General features: G+C 48.4%; 1 protein-coding gene across 1 annotated transcript; it reads right to left on the reverse strand.

Annotated features, from left to right (window-relative positions):
* Positions 1 to 1,287: 1,287 nt before the first annotated feature.
* On the reverse strand, positions 1,288 to 5,876 carry LOC123186017 (E3 ubiquitin-protein ligase RNF14). The gene is made up of 7 exons (XM_044597815.1): positions 5,595 to 5,876; positions 4,891 to 4,965; positions 4,260 to 4,749; positions 2,859 to 3,241; positions 2,075 to 2,295; positions 1,842 to 1,980; positions 1,288 to 1,715 (listed from the first exon to the last, which is right to left on the reverse strand). Exons 1-7 carry the CDS (start codon positions 5,760 to 5,762, stop codon positions 1,530 to 1,532), a joined length of 1,662 nt encoding a protein of 553 aa, XP_044453750.1. The 5' UTR covers positions 5,763 to 5,876; the 3' UTR covers positions 1,288 to 1,529.
* Between the last annotated feature and the right edge of the window lie 14,982 nt (positions 5,877 to 20,858).

The following is a 20,858-nucleotide window of genomic DNA, read 5'->3' on the forward strand; positions in this document are numbered from 1 at the left end:
CTTGCTGCAGATAATTAATCTCTAGGTGTGGTTGAATTGACAACTCGGCTGCTATACTTGCAAATATTCTTTGGCTCCCCCTTGTGTCGAATCTATAAATTTGGGTTGAATACTCTACTCTCGAAAATTGTTGCGATCCCATATACTTGTGGGTTATCATGGCGATCGCGGGGGGTCCCGATCTGGGCGGTGGCGTGCTGGCGCGGATGGCGGCGGGCGGCGCGGGGCGGTGGCCAAGGTCGGTCTTGACTTCGGAGTGGGGTGGCCTGCAGCGGTGCTGCTGCGGCCTGGTGGTTATCCGATCTGCGCGCGGCAACGACGGGTCTCTCCGGCGGTGGTTCGTCTGCGTCGGACTCAGGTGAGCTCCCTCCCTCTTCTTTGGACTCAGCGACGGGCTTGTCAGGCCGAGGTGGCGCCATGGTGTGGTGGTGCGCGGGAGGCTTGCTGGTGGTGGCAGGGGACTTCGGGAAGGGGCAGGGTGCCCCCTCCGTTGCATCTGGCGGCCGTTGTGGGTGGCCGCCGGAGTTCCCCTGGCCCTGATCCGGCCGCCGAGGTCATCGACTATGCCAAGGTGTCGGCTTTGGGGTGGAAGGCGAGCTTTCGCTTCGTTCCGGTCAGCCGCGTCTGTTTGGTGTGTCCTGGTTGAGGGTGGGGCTCGGATGCCGTGGCAGCAGCCCGGTTGGTGGTAACCGGTGCTCATGGGCGGAGCACGCGGCTCGGGCGCTATCCGATCAGCATGGCCGTGTGGGCGGCGTGTTGACCGGGGTGAGTAGTTCATCCAATCCAGTGACGATGAGTGTTGGCCGGGGTGAAAATCCATTCTGCTTTGCCAAGCCGACGGCGGCGGTGTTCTAGCGCCGCCCCCTTCTTGAAGGTGCCGTCGCGGCATCTCATTTGTCGTCGGAGTGCTCTGGGGAAACTCTAATCCTTGGATTGGGCGGTGGCGACACGATGGTGTCGTTCCCTTGCTGAAGGCGCCGCTTTGGAACTCATTGCTCGTCTTACACGGCTTCTCCTCTTCGCGGTGGCCCGCCCACAGTCGAGGGCCCTGACATCTTCGTAGTAGTGCTTATTGTGTTCATCTGATGTTGGCTAGGATTTTGTTGGGGTAGTGTTGCCGTTATCAGCATCCTTGTATCCAGCCTTGGGTGGGTGTGATGTGGTGTGTGTGTGTTTGTATAGGCAGGATTCGGTTGTTCGGTGATGCTTTATCTATAAAGCGGGGGAAACCCTTTTTCTTATATAATAAGTGTAGCCTGAAACATTATGGTATACTGAATCCAGCAAACTTTGCAGTTACGAAGGCCTTTTACGGAACTGATGTTGCTTAACATAAAAATAGAATGATTATCAGGGTTCAGAGATTCACTAATCATCGATGACATGCTCGGTAAAATTGAAACTGTCGGCGCAACTATTGCTATTTTAAAATTGAAACTGTATATATACTTGTAGGGAATAAACCTGTTCTTCTAAATGAGGAATGGCCTCCCTGTAGCCAAAACCAATGCTCGCCCTATGATAAACCCTCACAAGGATTCTGATTGAGAGTCATCGTTCTTCTTTGGTCTAGCCCGAGCAACCTCGGGGTCGACAGTGTGCTGCTTGCACCCTCGAGGGCCATAGTGCTCCGAGCTCTTCCGCACCACCTTCCGGCACAGAGCACAATGATGAACCTGGCATCCCTCGCAGAAGACATGGTTGTTGTTTCCCAGCTGCTCACATCAGAGACAGAGTCTTCATTTACCAGAACCAAGTGAAAAATAAACTACAGCTATATTCAGATCACAGTAAAAAGGATCACCGATCCATATGATATTCGGAAGAGACCAAAACTTCACCTTGTAAGTTATCAGGTGGCAATTCGGGCATGGATGCGGTTTGTATCCACCCACTTTCAGTTTTTTCTGTAGCTCTTTGACAGCGTCAACCAAATCCACCTTTGCTGTCCGCTTCTCATAATCGATTCTGCATTGTTCACTTTCAAAGGGGAGCATAGGTTCAGATTTGGTATCCAGAGAATAGCTACCAGACAGCATATTTGATAGATCACATTTTTATCAGAAGAATGTACCTTGTATGAGCAGGAGTTAGTGGCTTGCCACAGCCATAGCAGAACAACTTACCACAGTTCTTACAAAGCATATGGTTGCAGCCTGACACACGTGTGATGCCAGTACCACAATGCGGACATGGAACACAAGAACGAAGTATTTCCTTGATACTAGATAATTCATCCACCAATTTACTAGGTCCAGTACCGCCTTTGTTTAAGTGGCGTACCTTTTCACGTTCCTGTACAAAAAAAAACAAAAAAAACACACTCAACACAGTGATCTCAATATTGTTCTCATTGAACGGAACACCACTATGACAAATGATGAATAGCCCTAACAGAAATGCTGGAACTTCGAGCGTCCATTTTTCTAGAAATAATATCATATAAGTAAAAGGATGTATTCTGCTGAAAAGAAAATTAGTTTATGAATAGTTACTGTATCCAGAATACAGATATAATATATACGTAGAGTTATATTTGTTCTAAATGTGCGGAAGGCCTGGGCATCTTTGCATTAAGAAGAACGCCTTGATGAGGCAGCAAATAGAGTGATCATGTAATGTATTTTCTTTGAGTAAATTGCACTTCATGCCAGTATATTGTGTTGCTAGTTGCATGGACTAGATATGTTCAAATGTTGCACATAACACCAGTTGGGCTACAAAATTTTGTCCTTTGGACCAGGTTCGGTTGGGACAAATACGGCATCAAAACCAAATGTGGTCAAGAATAGAGAATGAGCTGGTAGATAATACTTACTACAAAAAGGAGATATTTAGTGCTTAGAGGGATTCTGAACCTGCAAGGAGAGAAGTTTTTCTTCTGGAGTAAGGCATTTCTCCCCTATGTGACGACGATCTCTGCAGCGGGTGCAGAAGCTGAAGAGGCACTTGGGGCACTGGGCGTTGTCCTCATCTTCCAGGCAAGCTGTCTGACATCTTGGACAGTAGGCTACATCAGCCATTGCGTCTAGAGTCCTTTCAAGTATCAGTCTTTCCCACCTTTCAAAATCTGACTCTCCGAGCAACCTCTTTAGTAGATTAGGAGGAACAAAACCTCCGCATTTGTTGTCAGGGCACACAATTTTCATGACTGATCCTTCTTTCACATGCATCCGTGAGTATGTCTCCATGCAATTCCGGCAAAAGTAATGACGGCATGGAAGTTTTATGAAGTCGATGCCTGGTAGTAATCAAAAGATACAGATTTAACTTTTAGATATTCCAGACTCAGGACATGGTGGAACTTGGATTGTTCATGCTCATCTTGTCAACAACAACAACAAAGCCTTTAGTCCCAAACAAGTTGGGGTAGGCTAGAGGTGAAACCCATAAGATCTCTTTTGGGTTTCATCTCCATAAGAGTGGCTGAGTTTGTACGTTGGCTCGCCAAGCCTATCACAACCCTCCTCCTTTACCCGGGCTTGGGACCGGCTATGTTGCGACAACATAGGCGGAGTTGTTCATGCTCATCTTGTCAATTATAGAAATTTTGTAAAGAAGCTCAATATTTAACTTTTGCAGGGAAGATAAGCTATCTTTAGGTGTTTGAGCTGTACCTTTGTTCCAGCAGAACATTCTAAATCACTTTGATTTACTCACAGTATATACAGGTAGCAGGGGCACCATGCAACAAATTCGTTAGTTTCGTCTAGGTATGGGGCCCAAAAGAATTTTGTATTTCCTTTGTCAGGTTTAACTTGTATACAAACTAACTGAAAAAAGTTTGAACTAATATTAACATAGTATTTTTTTATAATGTTCATTAGAGTGCGGGCATGTGCGGGATTTTATATGAAAACAGTATGGCATGTGAATAGATATGCCCTGCAATATCCAAATTCGAGTGTTTTATTTGAAATGTATGTGCATTGCAAAGTATGCTAATTCTTATAATTGGGTATATACCCCAGGGCTAAAATTTCTGAAAAATATATCCAACTTTTGGATTGGATTTGTGCATTTGAAACCATGGTGCCCTGACTCCATGGAGCCCCAGTACGGTGTCGAATAGATACCTATTATCGCTAGCACTCTCCCTTACTGTTCAAGAACAACAAATTTAAGTTAGGAGTATGAAAGAGCTGGAGTTGTGAAATAACGAACTGTGAGTCTTGCATAAGTTAATCTATAATACATAACCCGGTACAGCAATTAGCACTTGTGGGAGTACATGAGCATGGATGGAGCATCCGACTTACCTTTGTACTCACTGAAACAGATCATGCAAACATGAAAGCCCTGAAGAAACGATTCTTGGCATTGCTCTTCATTGTAGCTGATCAACTGTTGAACAACATCCTCTACAGACAGAATCCCTCCAACAACGCGAACATCCACATGATCCATCGTACTATCAGAATCCCTTATTACTATTCCGTCATCAAAACCAAGATGAGAGAGCGAAGAGCTCTGCAGCCATTGGACCCACTCAAAAACAACTTCCTGTCCAGGTTGCTGCGCCCAGAGCGATTCGAGCATGTCACATAGGGAGGAAATCTTCACACTATCCAACCATTGTACTGCGAGGGTAAAGTATGGAGAATGATGGCTTGGGTAAGATGGAGGCATAAGGCATGTCAGCGATATTGGAGCCAAGTGCTCGACACTGAATTTGGTTGGGTAATCATCAACACCTCGGAGTTCCGCGGACACACTGATACCATCTGGAATTTCGCAATATACATAGATCTGCAAAGAATTGAAAACAAAAGGAAAACTGTAACACAATCTTTGTTGATTTTTTGGTAATTGCTGGGTCCTGGAGTCTGAAACCAATTAAAACAACAATAATTTCCTCAAGAAGATAATAAATATATAAAACAGATATACCTGGAAATACCGTGGTACAGAATTTTCACCAAGAATGTTTAAATTGTCTCCATAAATTGCCTCCACTGCCAGCATCTATGCAATCATAGACCAGAGAAAAATTACGACGGCGGAGTTCTGAAATTTACTGTAGTGTCCATTCATCTAGTTTCGAGAAAACCAATACTGCATTCGACATCTGTTTCTTGACACGTGTTTTGGCATAGAACTTTCTTCAGTTAAAGTCTCGCAGAACAAAGTACTCCCTCTGTAAAGAAATGCAAGAGCGTTTAGATCACTTTTCTTTACAGAGGGAGTATGTGGTACTAACTTATATATATTTGCGGTTTTGTTTCATCAATTCCATCATTATTTTTGCATTCTAAAGGTAAAGGGAACTTGGAAGAGCCACTCTAATTCTGCAGCCATCTTTTCTAGACCATCGATACAGAGCTGTGCGCCGTACGCAGGCTTTCACTTCAAAAGCTTTGTATAGCTGGCCTTACGATATCTCGCGATCTTACTATTTGTTAGCCTGTTCCAGCTACTCCGAATCACAATCTGCAGACTAGAAAACGGGTGTCCATGGGCGCATTAGTTGCAACGGGTGTTCGTAATTTCCAGTTTGCGAACTGCGAACGGCCGGGATCACGAGAGGGATTCGCGACCTGGTTCCGGAAAACAGGCTTGAGGGTTAATCCCTAGCGAGGTAGCAGTGGGAGTACCTCGTCTTTCTGGAGCTGGTCGTTGGAGCGCAGCTGCTCGTCGGGCAGATCGGGCTCCTCCCCCTGCTGGCTGTCCCGGAGCGCCATCTCGTGCAGCATCCCCACCGCCTCCGGCGACGGCGAGAGGGCGCCGCCTTCTCCCGGGGAGGCGCCGTGAGGACTCTCCATAAGCGGACCACGGGTGGCGGCCGGAGCGGCCTTGGTAGTTTCTGTGGTGCGCGTACGGTGCCGCGTACGGAGGGATTTGGTGTGTGCTCTCGCCCCGATTTGGTGTGTGTAGTAAACTAGTAATGTACACGGTTGAATACGAATCGCATAGGATACGAATTGCCTATGAAACCATGTGTATAGTCGGACGGATTCATCAAAACAGGAGTTCAACTAAAAGTATCACCGGTTTGAACATATTGAAAACTGCTAACATTTGAGCCAAAATTATACAGAAACGTTAGGGCATCTCCAACGCCGCCGACCCGCAAACCTTCGCAACCGTCCGGACCGTGCTGTCCGGACCGCGGAAGCCATCCAACACGTTCGTGTATCGGTCCGTTGTGCGGTCCAAACGCGATTTCTCCTGCAAACCGGAGACAAACATGAGGAAGATTTGTAGGAGTCCGGACACGCAAAATGCCGCTCTTCGCCCTCCTAGCCCACCGAAAAGGAAGGCGAAGCCCGTGCTTTTGTAGCATCCCGCACTATTTCAGCGCCAAAATTCTCCACTCTCTTCTTTCATTCCTCGCCGCTCTCCGCCCAATTTCCACTATTTTCTCCCACCCTCTCATTCCCTCTGCCGCCAACACATGGAACCATCGAAGAACATGTCGGAGATGGAGCTGGCAGAGCTGCCGGAGGATCCGATCATCACGCTCCCCCGGAAGATCGGCTCAGAGATGGCGTATGACATGGACAGGGAGGTGCTCGATATCATCCACGACAGAGACAAGGGAGGAGGAGCGGCTATGAGGACGAGCAAGTGGAAGACTCGAATCCCACCCAGTCCAGTAACTACCAGCAGCAGTAATTCTACACCCAGACGGCCACGCAGCAGTCCTACAACCAGGACGGCGATGGCACACAACAATAACAACATTGGGTCGCCGGAGAGCAGCATCCAGAGGGGGGGGGGAGGAGGAGGAGGACGGCGACGATGATGGATACAACCGGCGATCCGAAGAAGACGGGTAGAGGAGAAAGCTTCAACATGCGGGAGGACGAGTTGTTGTGCGATGCATGGTTGGCCACTAGCCTCGATCCTGTCCATGGCACGGAGCAAAAGGGCACAACCTTTTGGAGGAATATTCACATATGGTTCCATGAGCTTGCTGGGATGGCCGGCCCGGCACGTAAAAATGCATGGACTACCGTACTGATGTTCTTTTGGATTCGGGCATGTAAAAACTAAGCATATTTGCCCTTTTTTTATGTGATCGGGGATGCGATACGGTGCGGGTGTGATCCAGCACATTGTGTGGGTCAGCATACATTTGAATTTGAATTTGCTGGCAAACATATATAGCTACGGTTGGATGGCGTTCTCCCGCATCCGTGTCCGGACTGATCCCCCTGTCTGTAGACGGATGCACGAGAAAATTTGTGGGTCACTATTGGAGATGCCCTTATACACCAGATGATGCGGAGCATCCTGAGGTCATCCAGATGGACCTACCTACGTCTCCCACGGCACCACTTGGACCAATGACAAGAGCTCGAGCAAAGGCTATCGAAGATAAGGTGAACTCGCTCCTCTCCGAACTACCACTTTCTACACAGGCGACATGGCTACTACCTCATGCGGAGACACTATGTGTGATCAGGTACTTGGAGGAAGGCCACGAAGCAGCTACATACAACGAACAAGACACGCGAGGACACCGAGTATGAGGGACAAGAAGAAGAGCTGCCAAAGAAGCTCCAACCACCGGACGACCGGTCGGGACCGGACATTCGGCACCCGAAGCCCCGGCCTACCCAAGTCCTAGCCAACGCAAGCTACAGCGAGCGGACGACCGGCGACTGGACGACCGGCCACACCTCCCAGCGGCCGGACATCCGATCTCCACCGAAAATCCGGCAGGTCCCCAACCGAGCGAAATCAGCGGAAGTCCGAGGCGACCGGACGACCGGTCATCTCCGGAAATCCGGTGCGACTTCAATCGAGCCAAAATAGCGGAAGTCCGGCGACTACCGGATGTCCGAACGCCCGCGAACCACTGGACGTCCTATACTTGCCTGCGCACAGTTTCGGGCCCGCAGCCCATGTACCCCTTCACTTCGCCACCATTTGCACTAAGACTATAAATATACCTCCTCCTCCTCCTCCTCCTAGGTAGGGCAACGTTGTGATAGCTCCTCATCCATCTGGATCTACTCCACCGAGAGAGACCGTCACCTCCTCGGAGAAGATCCACTTGGATTCAAGACCCCTAACGGGAAGACCTTAAGACCTCCTCACGGAGAAAAACTCGTTACACATGTATCGTCCTTTGTTAGATTCGGATCTTGTACCTCTTTTGTGTTTCAAGGATCTAGCACATGTGTGATCGTTTCTTGTTGATTTGAGTGATTCCTCTCTTTTCCCCTCGTGTTTTCTCCCTCGTGTTCTTCGTATTCTTTGTAGGATCCGCTCCAATCATGAAAGATCGGCCCCTAGGGTTTCCACCCTACATCATCTTGATATCATGAGCCACGTTGATCACGTATTTGGAGCCCCTACCCCTTGTTTTCTAGCTTGATTTCGTTGTGTTCTTCCCCAATTTCGAAAATCCCCATAAAAATAGCCCCGATTTTTCTGTAATTTGGTGGTGTGATGAAGTTTTGTTGGATTTGATCCATGGATTTGCTTTGCCACGAGTGGATCTAGCTTTCCCCCATCATCTCCACCATTTTCACAAAATCGCTCGGATTTGACCAATTTTTTCACCTCCACCACTAACCCTAGCCGTTCATCCCGTGCCCGAAATCGCCCAGGCACTGGACGCCCGCCAGCTAGCGGACGTCCGACGACCGGTCGTCCGACATCCATCGGACATCCGATGTTTCCTGACGAAACTAAAAATCGTCGCCCGAAAGTTTTCAGCCACCGCCCCAGTTCCGCATATGCACTCCAATACCCATTCCACTCCCAAATACGCACCCTGATACCATCATCACTTTCCGCAACCACCATTGCTTACTCGTTTCGCACTCCGACACATTTTGCTTTGAGAATTTTAGTTGCGGATTCCGTTTCCTAATGTGTTTCGGCTACTTAGGGACGGTTCGACATCAACATCACCGCCGCTCATATTCGCCACAGATTCGTCATCGACAACAACCACTCACCATCATCCGTCCTTGCTTACACATGTAGCCCTCAACGGTAATCTCGACGACATCTTGATCTACTCCTTGCCATTACATTGATAACCATCATAGCCCAATTTTGCGTATCTTACCCATCGAGACTAGCCTTTGAGTATTGCCGGCAGCATCACATGTGCACATTAGTGGTCATACTTCCCATTGCATACTTACCATATCATCTTGGTACATATCTTGGTATCATCTTTTGCGTCGCTCAAAAGAAAAAGGAGCCAATGTAACGCCCCGGACACACCCGCCGGTGGTCGTTACTCCTGGCGGGATCTAGACTGGCCCCACAGATCAATACTAGTCTTTTGTGCGCACTTTGTCCTCACTCGTGCGCACCCAGGAGCAACTTCCCGGTCGGTCACCCATCCCGACACTACTCCAAGTTGAGCACGCTTAACTTTGGAGTTATGTCCGAATGGGCTCCTGGAAAAGAAGGAATTCCTTATTTATATAAGTAGCCTATCATCCCTAATAAGCCAGCCCATCACAACCAAACAAGCTTTTAAGCAAAATAGAAAGATAAGCAAAGAGCTTTTAAGCAAGAACCATAGCATCATATTACATTAAGATTACCATACTCGATCATCTTGGATCATATCATCAGAATACCATACATAGAGCATACTTGGGATAGAAGTCGTTGCATTTTTGCTTAGTAGGTTGTGCACAAGTCTTCTGATCTGCCTATTGTGCAATCGTGCTAGCGTCTCTCTAGTGTTGTGCAACAAGAGCATTTTCGTGGATTCCACATTTTGGCTCATTCCTTGGTTGCACGACCCCATTTATCTCCCCGTGTGTGCGTTTCCGTGTACCATATCTTGCTATTGGTCTACTTGTTGCATTTGCAAAGTTGTGAATCTTTTCCAACATTATTGAGGCTCACTAACAATTGCATCAAATTTTGTGCCACCATCCTAACCGAGCTCCACTATAAGCTTTTACTTGTGTAGGTGTGAGAAACCGACAAGAATTGGTACCAATTGTGCTATTTCCTTGTTCCACATTTGAGTGATCATTGATCCATCTTCAACATCATTCAAGGTACATTTGGTATAAGTTCTTCTCTTTTTCCCACTCACATATTTGCTTGGAATGATGTATAGGCCAAGTACTTCTACCAACCCACTCTTCATCGAGCAAGACGACGACATGTCCTCCTACGTCACAAAGAGCCACCTCTTTGGTGCACAACGAGCTTTGCATCAAGAGCAACAAGCAATGAGCAAACGCATTGACAACCTCGCCACTGGCATGCGACTCTTCGAGCAACATACAAGGGACTACTTCAACAACAAGCTCGACGAACACAAAACTAGAGAATGACGCAAGAATGGACGAGATTCGTGCCTTGTTAGTCAACCGCTCTTCTACCACTTCGTCCTACTCAAGACGGAGCCACTCAAGTCGACACTCCGACGACACCATCTCCGGCTCAAGTACTCCAACATCAAATACTCTTCGACGTGCCGCGCGCCAAGACCGTCAAGCAAACCACAATCCTCTACATGGAACCGATGCTCAAGAGCAACTTCGAGCACAAGAGCATCGACATTGTCAAAACCAAGCTACTTTTGCGCAAGCACAAGAACGGCAACACCAACGTCAATAAGAAGAGGAAGAGCGAGCGCGACAATACCAAGATGCACAAGACGCCGAGGCACAACATAGAGAACAACAACGGCGAGAAGCTCGAGCACTTGAGGCGCAACATGCACTACACGACACAAATCGCGTCGTTGCCACACGCAACAGCCATAGGAGCGAAAAAGAAGAAGCGCTTCGCGATGAAGTTCAAGAGAGGATTTATCAATCACGAGTGTATCGTCAAGTTCCTCAAGCTCATCCACAAGCTCGACAAGCTCCTCCACAAGCTCGACAAGCTCCTCCACAAGCTCGACAAGAACCTCAAGTTCAACAAGAGCAAGAAGACAATGGAAATCCTCCCCGACAAGGGCGTCATCATCCCCAACCCCAACACAATGAAGAGCAACGCTATGGCAAGCTAAAGTTCACCATGCCCAAGTTCACTGGGAGCAATGATCCTGAATAGTACCTTTCATGGGCATTGAAGGTTGACAAAATCTTCCGCTTGCACAACTATGAGGAAGAGAAGAAGATCGCAATGGCATCCCTTGAGTTCCAAGACTACGTCCTTATTTGGTGGGAACAAGTCATTGAGCACCGTGAGGCAAGAGGTGAACCACCCATCACTACTTACAAATGAATGATGTCATGAGAGCACGTTTCGTGCCAACCTACTACAACCGCGACCTCTTGAAGAAACTCCAACTTCTCAAACAAGGAACCAAGAGCGTTGAAGAGTACTACAAGGAAATGGAGATTGCCATGATACGAGCCAATGTAACGAAAGATGATGAGCAAACTATGGCACATTTCTTGAATGGACTCAATCATCCTATCAAGAAGATCGCCGACTTCCAACCATACTCGATCCTCATCGAGCTAGTGCACCAAGCTACCAAGGCGGAACGTCAAGTGCAAGATGACTTCAAGTATGCCAAGTTCTCATCCAAGTCCTACGGTTTCTCCATCAACCAAGCTTCAACGACTCCTACATCTCCTACCTCAACGAAGCCTTCTACAAGCAACGACGACAAGTCAAATTACAAGAAAACTTCGACAACCTCAAGTCGTCCTCCTACAACAAGCAACTTCAAGCTAAGAGCTTCACCATCCTCTACCCCAACCGACGAGACCACCAAGACAAGTTCCTTCAAATGCTTCACATGCGGCGGCCGAGGCCACAAGTCCTTTGAGTGTACCAACAAGCGCACCATGATCTTCAACGACGATGGTACATACGACTCCATGAGTGAAGGAGAAATGGAAGCCCTTGAGCAAGTGGCCATGCACCGCCAAGTGAACGAGGATGAAGATGATCAAGTCTTTTGTGATGAAGATCCGAGCCCCGCTCTTGTTGTCTCCAAGGTCTTGACACTTGAACATCAACAAGAAGAAGACCAAAGATGCCATATCTTACATACCAAGGCCGGCATCAATGGAAGGTCCGTCAAGGTCATCATCGATGGAGGGAGTTGTCATAACTTGGCAAGTGAAGAACTTTGCTCCAAACTCCAATTGGTCAAGATGAAGCACCCACATCCCGACTAAGTTCAATGGCTAAGCGACTCCGGCACCATCCAAGTCGAGCATATGGTACAAGTTTCCTTCAAAATTGGGGCTTATGAAGACACTTTGGAGTGTGATGTCGTCCCGATGTCCGTTTGCCATCTCCTTCTTGGACGACCATGGAAATTTGACCGAGGTGTCATCCACAACGGGCGTACAAACCACTATGGCTTCAAGATGAAGGGAAAGGAGTATGTGTTACGTCCTATGTCTCCAAGCCAAGTGATCGCCGACAATCAAGACACCCATCATGGAGAGAATAGTGAGAGAGTGAACCACCAAAAAGAGAGTGAGCGCCACAAGCCCAAATTGAGTCCCTCCACGATGAGCGACAAGAAGAACTTAGTCCTATTTGCCACCAAAAGTGAGATGAGAGAAGTGTGTGAGAACCCGTCAAGTGTAATGCACTATGTCCTTTTGTGCAAGGACGAGGCACCAAAAACTAACAATTCTCACAATCTACCTTTAGTGTTATCTTTTCTTTTGCAAGAATTCCAAGATGCATTCCCCGACGAGCTACCTCTGGGTCTACCTCCTCTACGAGGCATCGAGCACCGAATCGACCTCATCCCTGGAGCACTTCTTCCTAACAAGGCTCCCTACCGCGTCAACCCTGAGGAAACCAAGGAGATCCAATGACAAGTACAACAACTCATCAACAACGGCCATGTTCGAGAAAGTTTGAGCCCTTGTGCCATCCCGGTAATCCTTTTTCCCAAGAAAGATGGTACATATCGCATGTGTTCCGATTGTCGTCCTATCAATGCTATTACCGTGCGTTATCGTTACCCCATTCCATGCATAGATGATATGCTATATGAGCTTAGCGGACCCACCATTTTCTCTAAGATTGACCTGAAAAGTGAATACTATCAAATACGCATCCAAGAAGGTAATGAATATTAAACCGCATTTAAGACCAAATTTGGCTTATATGAATGGCTTGTTATGCCAATAGGTTTATCCGAAGCACCCGGTACTTTCATGTGAGTCATGCATTTTGTTCTTCGACCCTATATTGGTGTATTTGTTGTGGCCTACTTTGATGATATTCTTGTCTTTAGCAGATCCCTCAAAGATCGTGCCACCCATCTTAGAACCGTGTTGCAAACTCTTATAAAAGAGCGCCTTTATGCTTGAGGGAGTCCTGGATTAGGGGGTCTCCAGACAGCCGGACTATATCCTTTGGCTGGACTGTTGGACTATGAAGATACAAGATTGAAGACTTCATCTCATGTTCGGATAGGACTCTACTTGGCGTGGAAGGCAAGCTAGGCAATACGGATATGTATATCTCCTCCTTTGTAACCGACCTTGTGTAACCCTAGCCCTTTCCAGTGTCTATATAAACCGGAGGGTTTTTGTCCGTAGGACAACATACAATCATACCATAGGCTAGCTTCTAGGGTTTAGCCTCTCCGATCTCGTGGTAGATCAACTCTTGTAATACTCGTATCATCAAGAATAAATCAAGCAGGACATAGGGTTTTACCTCCATCGAGAGGGCCCGAACCTGGGTAAAACATCGTGTCCCCTGCCTCTTGTTACCATCCGCCTTAGATGCACAGTTCGGGACCCCCTACATTGGTGCTTTCATTGAGAGTTCCTCTGTGTCATCGTCGTTAGGCTTGATGGCTCCTACGATCATCGATAGTGATGCAGTCCAGGGTGAGATTTTTCTCCCCAGACAGATCTTTGTGTTTGGCGGCTTCGCACTGCGGGCCAACTCACTTGGCCATCTGGAGCAGATCGAAGGTTACACCCCTGGCCACCAGGTCAAGTTTGGAAGCTTAAACTACACGGCCGATATCCGTGGAGACTTGATCTTTGACGGATTCGAGCCCCTACCTTGTGCGCCACGCGGTCACGATGAGTACGATTTAGCTCTACCATCGGACCGTATTTAGGAGATCGCACCGGCAGCCGCTCCGACGCTCAATTCAGAGCCATTTTCACCATCCGTGGACGGGTGGATAGACCCCGTCGCAGAGGCCGTACCCTCTGTGGCGATTGAGCCGAATATCGACCTTACCCTTCACAAGAGCCGTGTTGCCAAATTGTCGGATCCTTCTCCAGCCACGGACTCCGAACCGCCTGCGCCCGTTCCTATCGAATCCGATTGGGCGCCGATCATGGAGTTTACCTCCACGGATATTTTTCAGCACTCGCCCTTCGGCGACATACTGAACTCATTAAGGTCTCTTTCCTTGTCAGAAGGATCCTGGCCGAACTACGTCCGGCAGGATTGGGATGCGGATGATGAAGAAATTTGCCGCCCACCCACCACCCACTTAGTAGCCACTGTCGATGACTTAACCGACATGCTCGACTTCGACTCCGAAGACATCGACGGTATGGACAACGATACGGGAGTCGAAGAGGAACCACTGCCCACAGGGCACTGGACAGCCACCTCATCATACGATATATACATGGTGGACACACCCAAAGAAGGCAATGGCGACGAGACAACGGAGGATGACCCGTCCAAGAAGCAACCCAAGCGTCGGCGTCAGCGGCGCCGCTCTAAGTCCCGCCAAGGCAAAAGTGGTGATACCGGCACCGAAGATAATAGCACTCCGGACAGTGCCGAAGACAACAACAATCCCCTCCAGCAAGATTTAGAGCAGGAGGATGGAGGAGCCAGCCCTCCGGAGAGAGCGGCAGATGGAGAGGCGGAGGACGATAATTACATGCCCTCTCCGAAGACGAGGCAAGCCTCGGCGATGACGAATTCGCCGTGCCAGAGGATCCCGTCGAACAAGAGCGCTTCAAGCGCCGGCTTATAGCCACGGCAAATAGCCTTAAGAAAAAGCAGCAGCAGCTCCAAGCTGATCAAGATTTGCTAGCTGACAGATGGACTGAAGTCCTGGTGGCCGAAGAGTATAAACTCGAACGCCCCTCCAAGAGTTACCCAAAATGCAGGTTGCTACCCCGACTGGAGTAGGAAGCACCAAAACCTACATCCCCGGTGTATGATGCGGCTGATCGGCCACCTCGTGGCCGCGATAGAGAGACATTCCAGCCAAAAGCTCAGCCCGCACCCCGACGTCATTCAAATAAAAAGGCATGGGGAAATACGCCAGACCTGCGAGACATATTGGAGGACAAAGCAAAACATGAAAGATCGATCTACGGATCACGATGGCGCACCACTATGCGAGACGATAATTGTCACGCCGGATACATTAAAATTAAGCCTGGCCGGGCCGAAGACAGCGGGCAAGACTCAATCGAGCTGCGTCGCGGTATAGCCCAGTACAGAGGCGCCGCACACCCCTTATGCTTCACAGACGAAGTAATGGATCATCAAATCCCAGATGCTTTCAAACCCGTAAATATAGAATCATACGACGACATAACAGATCCTGTGGTATGGATCGAGGATTTCCTCCTGCACATTCACATGGCCTGCGGTGATGACCTACATGCCATCAAATACCTCCCACTCAAACTCAAAGGACCAACTCGGCATTGGCTCAACAGCTTGCCAGCAGAGTCCATTGGCTGTTGGGAAGATCTGGAAGCCGCATTCCTCGACAACTTTCAGGGCACTTACGTGCGACCACCAGATGCCGATGACTTGAGCCACATAATTCAGCAGCCAGAGGAATCGGCCAGGCAATTCTGGACACAGTTCCTAACAAATAAAAATCAAATCGTCGACTGTCCAGATGCAGAGGCCCTAGCAGCTTTCAAGCACAACATCCGCGACGAGTGGCTAGCCCGACACCTTGGTCAGGAAAAGACGAAATCTATGGCAGCCCTCACGACACTCATGAACCGCTTTTGCGCGAGAGAAGACAGCTGGCTGGCTTGCAGTAATAACATATCAAAGAACCATGGTACTTTGGATACCATGGACGGTAATGGCAGGTCACGTCGCAACAAGCATAAGCGCCGCATTAACAGCGACAATACCAAAGATACGACAGTCAATGCCGGATTCAAAGGCTCTAAACCCGGTCAGCGGAAAAAGCCATTCAAAAGAAGCACTCCGGGCCCGTCTAGTTTGTACCGTATACTCGATCGCTCGTGTCAAATACACGGCACCCCCGACAAGCCAGCCAACCACAACAACAGGGACCGATGGGTGTTCAAGCAGGCCGGCAAGTTAAATGCCGAAAACAAAGATAAGGGGTCACATAGCGATGACGAGGAGGAGCCCTGGCAGCCGAACACCGGAGGACAAAAGAGGTTCCCCCCACAAGTGCGGACAGTGAACATGATATACGCAACCCACATCCCCAAGAGGGAGCGGAAGCGTGCGCTCAGGGGCATATATGCGTTGGAGCCAGTCGCCCCCAAGTTCAACCCATGGTCCTCCTGTCCGATCACCTTTGATCGAAGGGACCATCCCACTAGCACCCGTCATGGCGGATTCGCCGCATTGGTTCTAGACCCAGTTATTGACGGATTTCATCTCACTAGAGTCCTTATGGATGGCGGCAGCAGCCTGAACCTGCTTTATCAGGATACAGTGCGGAAAATGGGCATAGATCCCTCGAGGATTAAGCCCACTAAAACGACCTTTAAAGGCGTCATACCAGGTGTAGAGGCCCATTGCATAGGCTCAGTAACACTAGAAGTGGTCTTCAGATCTCCGGATAACTTCCGAAGCGAAGAATTAATCTTCGACATAGTCCCGTTCCGTAGCGGCTACTATGCACTGCTCGGGCGAACCGCATTTGCAATATTCAATGCGGTACCGCATTATGCATATCTCAAGCTCAAGATGCCAGGACCTCGGGGGGTCATCACAGTCAATGGAAACACAGAGCGCTCTCTCCGCACGGAGGAGCACACCACGGCCATCGCAGCAGAAGCGCAAAGCAGCCTCTTAAGGCAATCCACTAGTTCGGCGATTAAGCACCCGGACAACTTCAAGCGCGCCCGGAGTAATCGGCAACTGGACCACCTGGCACGTCCCGAGCCCGCATAGCAATGCGGCCCCCACCCCGGCCCCAACCAAATGGCGAAATTCATGCCACGCGTACATAATTATGCATTAAAAATACTGTGGGCACAGGCGGGGAGGGGGGCACAACTACGGCATGCCCCAATACGCGGCTTAAACTGCACTAGGGGCTTCCCACTTTGTTATTTTTCTCTTTCAGAACTTTAATCTCTGGAAACCCTGTCCGACAGCATGATTGTCGAACACATGATGTAGCAACCAAGGAGACAGAAAGCTACGTCACACCACGGAACTCCCAGGTGGATTACGATAACGAGTGAAATATTTGCTTTAATACTATTCCTCAGCTTGCCCTTGGAAGGGACATGTCAAACAGTCCTACTTTTTGCTTATCGCACTACTTGTATCATTCTGCTTTAATGCACCTTTTTCAATAAACAATGCATAGCATTAAGACTATTATTGCATTACCTCCTTTATATATATATGTTCATTCACGACATCTAGCACCCGTACACTCTAGTATGGCCAGTACGCTAGGGGCTTCAGCATACCCCATAATACGGCGTGAGAAGTCCGAACACTTTCAACAGTGCGGCACCCCGAACTTATAGCATTATATGCATCAGCTCCGAATCATGTCTTGGGTCAATAGTTGGGTTTGCCCGGCTCCCATGTTTTGGTACCTTACGTTCCGCTATATCGGTTAAGGTAGCACTGGGAGAACTACTGCGATTGTGCCCCGGTTCTGCTGGGCTAAGCACCTCAGTAGAGAAAGCTAAAACTGACTATCATGATAAGGCGAGAGACCGGTCGCTGTTCGAGAGGTTTCAAGTCCTTAAAGGCTTATGCCGCTTAGAGCGAGGAGTCGGCCTTGTCTGGCTTAAGGTGTGTATCACACCCCGAATTCGGCCTTCCGAATACTAGGGGCTTCACCGAAATTTAAAATTATAGAATTCTATGGCTAAGTGAGAGTGATAACGCATTATGGTCCGATTGCCCTGTTCGTTGTTGTCAGAACCCCGATTCCAAGTCACATCGATCTAGCCGGTAACACCTCATATCACTTTGCGGCCTCACGCACGGTATTCCCACGGGTGTCGCCTTACCATCGCCCGGGACCGTTTGCGCCTTTTGGCTCACGTATATGATAGTGTCACTAGCATCCATATGACAGAGAACCCAGGCCGACATGGCTAGTCATGAACCCAAAGCAGCACCAACCTATGGGGACAGGCATACAAGAATCACATCGAGCATGTCAGTCAGCAGCGTGTGAATCCGGGCTGTAGCACTGGGCTAACAGGACTCCAGAACCCGGGCTGTAGCAGGCTAGGCAGGACTCCGGATGTCACCGCGTGACATTTCCCCGAAGGGATAGACACAGGAATGAAGTGAAACACATGCCGGCCAGTCAAGTGTCCTGAGCAGTAGTGCTGGGCTAGCAGGACTCCGATGAACCGGGCTGTAGCGGACTACTATGGCTCATGGAAGCACTAGACTACATTTCCCCATAAGAGAGGCTGCCAAGGATAAACAAATAGGTTGTCAGATCCCACACATACCAAGCATTTCAATCATACACACAATATGCTCGATATGTGTAAATACAACATGGCATCACAACATAACTCTACAACTCAAGTATTATTCATTAGGCTCCGAGGAGCGAGATATTACAAACATGGGTCTCATGACCCATCATTCAGAGCATACAAATCAAGGCACATGCGGAAGCTTAACATGTCTGGGTACAGACATCTACAAATGAAAAAGGCTGAGAAGCCTGACTATCTACTAGATCCTGCCGAGGGCACAAGATCGTATCTAAGGTATCAAACTAAACGTTGAAGTCCACATGGAACTACTAGCGAGACTGACGTCTCTCTGCAAAACATAAATTAAGCAAACGTGAGTACAATGTACTCAGCAAGACTTACATCATAACTAACTACATATGCATCTGTATCAACAAGGGGGTGGTGGTGGAGTTTAACTGCAGCAAGCCAGCTTTGACTCAGTGGCTAACCTGAACTACGACTGCAAGCAACTCTTTTGAGGTGGCGCACACAAGTCCACATATTCACCATATCAATACCCCACTATCCGCTCCCGTCTCCCTACGAGAACGCCATCCATTGCACTCACGCTTATCTTGCGCACTTTAGAGTATCCACTTTCACTTGTCTATGAACTGTTATAGGCAACCCAGAAGTCCTTTACTGCGGACACAACTATTCAAATAGATCATTTATAACCCTGCAGGGGTGTACTTCGTCACACATGTTTCCACCACTTAGCATATGCACACGAGATGTGCTCGACAGACTTCAAGCGAAAGCCGACGTGGGTGTAGACCACGACCTGACTAACCGCACAAGTCTCTAGTCCAGTTTTATCGCCTATTCGGGTTCCATCCGCGAGGAGATCCAGCCGGAATTTCGCTCACAGCCCCAAACGATGTGTGGAGGGTTCCCGAGACACCAAACGGGCGCCCGGTACACCGTGCCACGGTGTATCTACCGCATCATAGCCCACCCCTAGGGTCAGCGTTACGCACGGCCGCCAACACATATCCTATAAACACCAGAAACCAGTTGCAACTCCTGGACAGAGGACGAGAGGGGTCAGTAAGTCGAGCGGGGTCATATTTTAGGGCCCAATGTGTGGTAGTAGCTGTTTCATGGATCACAAACACAGAACTCAGTTCGTAAGGACGACTTCAATGAAACAACCCACCATGTACTCCTACATGGCCTCTCATCGATACCTTTACCAAAACATGTTCACACACTTAGCTCTCAATAGTAGGACATGTTCACACACCTCCGATTCATCCCCGATGAATCAGACCTGACACGACTCTATGCAATAGCAGGCCTGACAAACAAGCATGAATGAGTAGGCACATCAGGGCTCAAACAACTCCTACTCATGCTAGTGGGTTTCATCTATTTACTATGGCAATGACAGGTCATGCAGAGGATAAGGGGTTCAACTACCGCAGCAAGTAACAGATGAATCGTTGTTGTCCTAATGCAGTAAAAGGGAGCAGGAGCGAGAGAGTGGGATTGTATCGGAATGAGCAAGGGGTTCTGCTTGCCTGGCACTTCTGAACATGATATAGGTCTTCATCGGTGTCATCGAACACGTCGTCGGAAACATCGTCTACCGAGGGGGAACAAATACCGGCAACAGAGAAAGAAACACAATTAATGCCATGCAACAAATGATGCATGAATGTGACATGGCAATATGTTGTTGATTGGCCTAATGCAACTAGCAACAAGTTAAATGGAGTTGGTTTGAACACTAGGTTCAAATTCAAACTCCATATGTGCTTTCTTAAATGCCATTTAATTGAATTGTCCTAAACATAAACTTTAAGTTGTTCCAACATGCATGAAAATGGTACAGATGGATAGATTGCATTTTTCTGATAATTTTTCATATATAAATTATTTCATTTGGAGTTACGGTTGATTTTCTATGATTTTTAGAAGTTTCAACTATTTTCTGGAATTTCTAAATCATTTCTGAAATCAGAAAAACCAGAAAAGCAATTACTACGTCAGCATGACGTCGGTGTGACGTCAGCAAGTCAACATGACCGTTCCTGGTCAAATCTGACCAGTGATTCTCGCGTGTCACTGTCTAGGCTAATTAACAAAGTTAGCTAATGCTAAACTAACCCTAAACCCGAGTTAATTAGGGCTTGGGCCCACATGTGGGTGACTTAGCGGAGTCAAACCCCTGGTCAAAGGTCAAACGCGTCGGCGGCTTGACACCGGCGACGGCAGGCACAACGGAGCGCTGTGGAATAGCTGCTCCAGCCATGGTTTGAT

Source organism: Triticum aestivum, chromosome 2A, assembly GCF_018294505.1.
Source record: "Triticum aestivum cultivar Chinese Spring chromosome 2A, IWGSC CS RefSeq v2.1, whole genome shotgun sequence".
NCBI classification, from domain to species: Eukaryota; Viridiplantae; Streptophyta; class Magnoliopsida; order Poales; family Poaceae; genus Triticum; species Triticum aestivum.

What these genes read in the sequence shown, in the direction of transcription:
- LOC123186017 (XM_044597815.1), bottom strand. Translation starts at nt 5,762, where the DNA reads ATGGAGAGTCCTCACGGCGCCTCCCCGGGAGAAGGCGGCGCCCTCTCG. An exon ending in ACCAGCTCCAGAAAGACGAG is followed by an intron (nt 4,966 to 5,594) that starts GTACTCCCACTG and finishes ATGATTGCATAG; the next exon opens with ATGCTGGCAGTGGAGGCAAT. An exon ending in CTGTACCACGGTATTTCCAG is followed by an intron (nt 4,750 to 4,890) that starts GTATATCTGTTT and finishes AATTCTTTGCAG; the next exon opens with ATCTATGTATATTGCGAAAT.